Below are 8,063 nucleotides of genomic sequence, written 5' to 3'. Positions count from 1 at the left end.
GCAAAATTACACAACAGAAATTGAGCTTACAAAATTCCGAATGACGGTTTATAAGGCACTTACGAAATTATGAATTTGCATCGTAGCGGCAAAATTCATGTCCGTATTTACGGAAAAGCGAATCTACGCAGAATTCAGTACAATACTACTGGAGACCTTTTTTGTGGGCTGAAGTGGAATAAATAGGATTGGTGGGAAATATCTGCACAATTTGCCCAGGATCTTGGGGGTAACAATCTCTCTGCTCTCACCAGCATACAGAGGCGGCCCTGGATCCTGGACCCCTCCGGAGAATGGTACTATGCCTGGCTCAACATCATGGTCATCCCCATCACCTACAACTGGCTGATCATCATCTGCAGGTACCCAACACAAGGAGGCTGCCAGAGAACCTGTCTCTAATCAGCACTGCTTACATTGTGAGCTCTGAGGACAGTTAGTGACATGACTATGTACTCTGTAATGTGCTGCAGAAGATGTCAGTGCTATATAAATACATAATGATAATATGGTAGGACATTAGACTATGACTATGGTAGGATTAGAGTGTGAGGTCCCCTGAGGACAGTCAGTGACATGACTATGTACTCTGTAATGTGCTGCAGGAGATGCCAGTGCTATAGAAATACATAATAATAATATGGTAGGACATTAGACTATGACTATGGTAGGATTAGACTGTCAGCTCCTCTGAGGACAGTCAGTGACATGACTATGTACTCTGTAATGTGCTGCAGAAGATGCCAGTGCTATATAAATGCATAATAATAATATGGTAGGACATTACACTATGACTATGGTGGGATTAGATTGTGAGCTCCTCTGAGGACAGTCAGTGACATGACTATGTACTCTGTAATGTGCTGCAGAAGATGTCAGTGCTTTATAAATACATAATAATAACATGGTAGGACATTACACTATGACTATGGTAGGATTAGATTGTGAGCTCCTCTGAGGACAGTCAGTGACATGACTATGTACTCTGTAATGTGCTGCAGGAGATGTCAGTGCTATATAAATACATAATAATAATTTGGTAGGACATTAGACTATGACTATGTCAGGATTAGATTGTGAGCTCCTCTGAGGACAGTCAGTGACATGACTATGTACTCTGTAAAGTGCTGCAGAAGAGGTCAGTGCTATATAAATACATAATAATAATATGGTAGGACATTACACTATGACTATGGTAGGATTACATTGTGAGCTCCTCTGAGGACAGTCAGTGACATGACATGACTATGTACTCTGTACAGTGCTGCAGGAGATGTCAGTGCTATATACATACATAATAATATGGTAGGACATTAGACTATGACTATGGTAGGATTAGAGTGTGAGCTCCTCTGAGGACAGTCAGTGACATGACTATGTACTCTGTAATGTGCTGCAGAAGATGTCAGTGCTATATAAATACATAATAATAACATGGTAGGACATTACACTATGACTATGGTAGGATTAGATTGTGAGCTCCTCTGAGGACAGTCAGTGACATGACTATGTACTCTGTAATGTGCTGCAGGAGATGTCAGTGCTATATACATACATAATAATAATATGGTAGGACATTAGACTATGACTATGGCAGGATTAGATTGTGAGCTCCTCTGAGGACAGTCAGTGACATGACTATGTACTCTGTAAAGTGCTGCAGAAGAGGTCAGTGCTATATAAATACATAATAATAATATGGTAGGAAATTACACTATGACTATTGTAGGATTAGATTGTGAGCTCCTCTGAGGACAGTCAGTGACATGACATGACTATGTACTCTGTAATGTGCTGCAGAAGATGGCAGTGCTAAATAAATACATAATAATAATATGGTAGGACATTACACTATGACTATGGTAGGATTAGATTGTGAGCTCCTCTGAGGACAGTCAGTGACATGACTATGTACTCTGTAATGTGCTGCAGAAGATGTCAGTGCTATATAAATACATAATAATATGGAAGGACATTAGACTATGACTATGGTAGGATTAGAGTGTGAGCTCCTCTGAGGACAGTCAGTGACATGACTATGTACCCTGTAATGTGCTGCAGAAGATGTCAGAGCTATATAAATACGTAATAATATGGTAGGACATTATACTATGATTATGGTAGGATTAGATTGTGAGCTCTTCTGATGACAGTCAGTGACATGACTATGTACTCTGTAATGTGCTGCAGAAGATGTCAGTGCTATATAAATACATAATAATAATAATATGGTGGGACATTAGACTATCACTATGGTAGGATTAGATTGTGAGCTCCTCTGATGACAGTCAGTGACATGACTATGTACTCTGTAATGTGCTGCAGAAGATGTCAGTGCTATATAAATACATAATAATAATAATATGGTAGGATATTAGACTATGACTATGGTAGGATTAGAGTGTGAGGTCCTCTGAGGACAGTCAGTGACATGACTATGTACTCTGTACAGTGCTGCAGAAGATGTCAGTGCTATATAAATACATAATAATAATATGGTAGGACATTAGACTGTGACTGTGGTAGGATTAGAGTGTGAGCTCCTCTGAGGACAGTCAGTGACATGACTATGTACTCTGTAATGTGCTGCAGAAGATGTCAGTGCTATATAAATACATAATAATAATATGGCAGGACATTAGACTATGACTATGGTAGGATTAGAGCTTAAGCTCCTCTGAGGACAGTCAGTGACATGGCTATGTACTCTGTAATGTGCTGCAGAAGATGTCAGTGCTATATAAATATATAAAAATAATATGGCAGGACATTAGACTATGACTATGGTAGGATTAGAGTGTAAGCTCCTCTGAGGACAGTCAGTGACATGGCTATGTACTCTGTAATGTGCTGCAGAAGATGTCAGTGCTATATAAATACATAATAATAATATGGTAGGACATTAGACTATGACTGTGGTAGGATTAGAGTGTGAGCTCCTCTGAGGACAGTCAGTGACATGACTATGTACAGTGCTGCAGAAGATGTCAGTGCTATATAAATACATAATAATAATATGGTAGGACATTAGACTATGACTGTGGTAGGATTAGATTGTGAGCTCCTCTGAGGACAGTCAGTGCCATGACTATGTACTCTGTAATGTGCTGCAGAAGATGTCAGTGCTATATAAATACATAATAATAATGATAATAATAATAATATGGTAGGAAATTAGACCATGACTATGCCTAGCGATTTAGGGCTCGTTTCCATTAACGAGCACTCCCGGTGGGGGATGGGGCTTGCGATCCCATTCATTACTGAATGGGATCGCGGGCTATAGTGCCCAGAAATGCAGCAAAGCATGCGCTGGGATTTAGCAGTGTATTGCTGCGCATGAATGGCGACGGCAGACAGTGCAGTCTATGCACCCTCTGATGTCCCTGTGATTGCCTTTCCATAAGTATGCATGAAAGCTCGCTATATGGAAACAAGCCCTTAGGATGTAGACCAGAATGAACTTGAAGAAAAGGCACACTGTCCACAAGCAGGTCCAGGACCAGACCAAACGCGACTTCAGCTGTTTCATGGACCTTCAGGGAGAAAGAAAAATAAACCTTGACCGACAAGTCTTCTTAAATCCTTAACGTTTACTTATATGCATCCTAACTGGGCGTACGTGTCTATAAGCTGAGCGCATTGGTTTTAGCCTTTTTGGATAAATTGTTTTATGTAAGGATAATGCCCCATCATCCTTTACATGTAACATTGTGGAGAACCTGCTGACCATCGGTGAATCCTGTCACTTCAGTCACTTTCACCAGGGTTGCCTAATATAAAGGTTTACTTTATACAGTGGGTTGCAAAAGTATTCGGCCCCCTTAAAGTTTTCCACATTTTGTCATATTACTGCCACAAACATGAATCAATTTTATTGAAATTCCATGTGAAAGACCAATACAAAGTGGTGTACACGTGAGAAGTGGAACGAAAATCATACATCATTCCAAACATTTTTTACAAATAACTGCAAAGTGGTGTGTGTGTAATTATTCGGCCCCCTTTGATCTGAGTGCAGTCAGTTGCCTATAGACATTGCCTGATGAGTGCTAATGACTAAATAGAGTGCACCTGTGTGTGATCTAATGTCAGTACAAATACAGCTGCTCTGTGAGGGCCTCAGAGGTTGTCTAAGAGAATATTGGGAGCAACAACACCATGAAGTCCAAAGAACACACCAGACAGGTCAGGGATCAAGTTATTGAGAAATTTAAAGCAGGCTTAGGCTACAAAAAGATTTCCGAAGCCTTCGACATCCCATGGAGCACTGTTCAAGCGATCATTCAGAAATGGAAGGAGTATGGCACAACTGTAAACCTACCAAGACAAGGCCGTCCACCTAAACTCACAGGCCGAACAAGGAAAGCGCTGATCAGAAATGCAGTCAAGAGGCCCATGGTGACTCTGGACGAGCTGCAGAGATCTACAGCTCAGGTGGGAGACTCTGTCCATAGGACAACTATTATTATTATTATTATTTTATTATTATTATTTAGTATTTATATAGCGCCGACATATTACGCAGCGCTGTACAGTGTTTTATATATATTGTCTTGTCACTAACTGTCCCTCAAAGGAGCTCACAATCTAATCCCTACCATTGCCATACGTCTGTATTATGTAGTGTAAGTACTGTAGTCTAGGGCCAATTTTTTAGGGGGAGCCAATTAACTTATCCGTATGTTTTTGGAATGTGGGAGGAAACCGGAGTGCCCGGGGGAAACCCACGCAGACACGGAGAGAACATACAAACTCTTTGCAGATAGTGCCCTGGATGGGATTCGAACCAGGGACCCAGCGCTGCAAGGCGAGAGAGCTAACCACTACGCCACCGTGCTGCCCAACTATTAGTCATGCTCATGTTTGTGGCAGTAATGTGACAAAATGTGGAAAACTTCAAGGGGGCCGAATACTTTTGCAACCCACTGTATACTGACATGTGTAGGTAATGCAGGTTCTGGGGCTACTTACACATAAACAGCGCCTAAACAGCATCTGACTAGCCACAAGACATGTATGATCTATAAGCAGGCGTATTTATAGGGATGAGTTGGGAACACAGTCAGGGAGGCCAGGACATGTGTTTGGTTGTGGAACTGCACTCTTGGCTAGAACTTACTAAGGGGTGAGGCGTGTTGGACTTTCTAGCTGAGTGCTGCCAGAATCCACACAGCTAGTAAATTGATTGAAGTATGCCCAGCCTCTGTCAATCATCAAACTATTATTGGTTCAAAAGTGAAAACATATTGCTGTAAAGCAGCCTTACAGCTTTTTTTTCTCTAGTTGGGATCCACAGTGTACTGTACGTTCCTTCTCGTGTTATCATGTCACAATATGGCGATACTGCATCAGAACCTCTAAGGCCTTGATTCATCAATGTCTTTGAGATAACTTTTTCCAGTTTGTTAAATTACCGAATTCGACGTTTATCGATTTCTAGTTGTATTCATCAAGGTTTTTCGGCATTCGGTGTGAATTCGATAAAATATCGATAACAATTCGGTAACCATTCGGTAACGTGTCGATATTTCTATTTTACAGCGGTAATTTAACACAAGGCCATAAGATTCCCATGGAATTGTGGGTAAAAGGCAGTCCTTTGAGCACTACGTAGCAACATTCTGAATAGGGCTTTACACCTGGACCAGGATTCTGGGAGTGGTTGGGACAATCCCACAATTTGATAGGAGCCTTTTCTAAAAAATTATAGTGCAGCTAGCAAAATTAGTTATTCCCTGGCACTGCCTGTGTTCTCTTACAAGATGATTCAAGAGAAATGCAGATGTCGTGTTATAGCAAATAAATCCATTCTCTTGTAGATTGATATGTTTCTAGACCTTATTCTTGTCCTTCTGCGCCTTTGAATCACTGTCAGCTGATACATAACCACTTCAAATGGCTCCATCTTCTCTGTCAGCAATGATCTGACAGGAATAACGACAGAGCAGGGAAGGAGATAACGAATCCGAAATGTAACGCTAAACCACGCCCACTTTCATTTTCATGAATTGCACTTTCTTCCATTTTATCGCATCACTAGCTGATTGCCTGGAGTTGCCCGGGTATGTATTTGGCTGGTGTTGGCTCCGCCTACTTTTTCTAACCCTAACACACAATTTTTCACTGACCGAGTTTGTGAGCTTTGCGGTCTTTGGTATTAATAATCTGCATTGAAATGAAACAAATCTGATTGGCTGTTTGTGGCTCCACCCCTCTCCAGCATTTGAACCCCAGTCACCCACTGACCAACTGTAGCAGGTTTGAGGCATCTGCTATTAACAGTGTAAAAATGGCAGCAATTTAAATATTACACTTGAAAATCAACAGGTGAATTTTGATTGGCTATTATAGGCTCCACCCACTTCCCTGAATATTAATCTCAGTCACTCAGTGACCATCTGGGCAAAGATTGGGAACCCTGAAATAAACAGCGTAAGAAGGGCTGCTGTTTACACTTTCCCAGTGAAATTTGTTTTTGGTTCCGCCCACTTTTTGTAACCTGGACACAAAGTCACTACTCAATGCCCAAGTTTGTGAGCTTTGGAGTCCTTGGCATCAATAATTTGTATTTTTCCAATGAAATGAAACAATCTGATTCACTGTTTGTGGCTCTGTCCCCTTTTCTGAATTTGAACCCCAGTGACCCAATGACCAACTGTACCAGGTTTGAGGCTTGTGCCATAAGTGCAAGAATGGCAGCAATTTTAATATTCTCCTTAAAAAAGTGAAATGTGATTTTTGATTGGCATTTTTAGGCTCCACCCACTTTTCTGAATATTAATCCCAGTCACCCAGTAACCAGCTATGCTAAGTTTGAGAACCCTGCCATTAACAGTGAAGAAGGGCTGCAGTTTACAATTTCCCAGACAAATCTGTTTTTAACTCCACCCACTTTTTGTAACCTGGACACACAGTCACTACTCAATGACCAAGTTTGTGAGCTTTTGGGTTCCTGGCATGAAAATTGTGCTAATGGAAGCAGTTTATCCAGCAAAGAAATCTGGCTGTTTTTGGCTTTTACTGAATTTGAACCCCAGACACTTAACAACCGACTGTAGCAGGTTTGAGGCCTCTGCTATTAACAGTGTGAGAATGGCTGCAGTTTCAATATTCCCCTTGAAAAGCAATAGGTGAATTTTGATTGGCTCTTGTAGGCTCCACCTAATTTTCCGAATATTAATCCTAGTCACCCAGTGACCAGCTGTGTGCAGTTTGAGAACCCTGCCATTAACAGTGTAAGAAAAGCTGCAGTAGGAGAACAGAGGCGGCAGCAGAATAAAAGTGGATACAATTTTTAAAATTTGCTGGGAGGAAGTGGTGGACTTGCCTCCATAAAGCAGACACGAAAGACTGTCTGAAAAGTAGCAATCACATTTATTATATAGTACCCCAAAAGTGCAACGCGTTTCGCAAGCCGAGCCCGCTTCATCAGGCAATAAACGTGGGGACAAAACAGAATTCCAGCAATAGCAGGTGTAGTGCCTCAGTGAGAAAAGCTGCAGTTTACATTTCCCCATGTAAAAAGTTAGTTGTTTTTGGCTCCGCCCACTATTTCTAATCTTGACATACAGTCACCTAATGACCAAGTTTATGAGCTTTGGGGTCTTTGGCATCAATAAGTTGCATTTTACCATTGAAATTAAACAAATCTCATTGGCTGTTTTTGGCCCGCTCCCTTCAGAATTTAAACCCCAGTCTCCCAGTGACTGACTGTAGCAGATGTTAGGCCTCTGCCATTAAGAGTGCATGAATGGCTGCAATTAAAATATTCCCCTTGAAAATCAAAAGGTGAATTTTGATTGGCTGCTGTAAGCTCCACCCACTTTTCTGAATATTAGTTACAGTCACCCAGTGGCCAACTGTGTCACGTCTGAGAACCCTGCCAATAACAGAATGGCTGAAATCAATCTAACAAATCTGATTGGCTGTTTGTGGCGCCACCCCTTTAGTGAATTTGGACCCCAGTCACCCAGTGACTGACTGTATCAGGTTTGAGGCCTCTGCCACTAACAGTGTAAGAATGGTAGCAATTTGAATATTCCCCTTGAAAATCAATAGGT

The 8,063-nt window shown here is 41.3% G+C and overlaps 1 protein-coding gene across 1 annotated transcript in view; it reads left to right on the top strand.

Moving 5' to 3' along the window:
• The first annotated feature begins 309 nt into the window (after positions 1-309).
• The window catches only part of CNGA4 (cyclic nucleotide gated channel subunit alpha 4), a 41,325-nt gene continuing 33,571 nt past the window's right edge, over positions 310-8,063 (top strand). Inside the window, exon 1 of the mRNA XM_068264016.1 lies at positions 310-362. Within this exon, the coding sequence (XP_068120117.1) occupies positions 319-362 (44 nt within the window). The 5' untranslated portion in view covers positions 310-318. The remainder of the gene's footprint in view (positions 363-8,063) is intronic.

The sequence above is a fragment of the Hyperolius riggenbachi genome, chromosome 2 (genome assembly GCF_040937935.1).
Source record: "Hyperolius riggenbachi isolate aHypRig1 chromosome 2, aHypRig1.pri, whole genome shotgun sequence".
Lineage (NCBI taxonomy): Eukaryota > Metazoa > Chordata > Amphibia > Anura > Hyperoliidae > Hyperolius > Hyperolius riggenbachi.
Note: the sequence above shows the minus strand (reverse complement) of the source record. Positions and strands in the feature narration are given on the sequence as shown.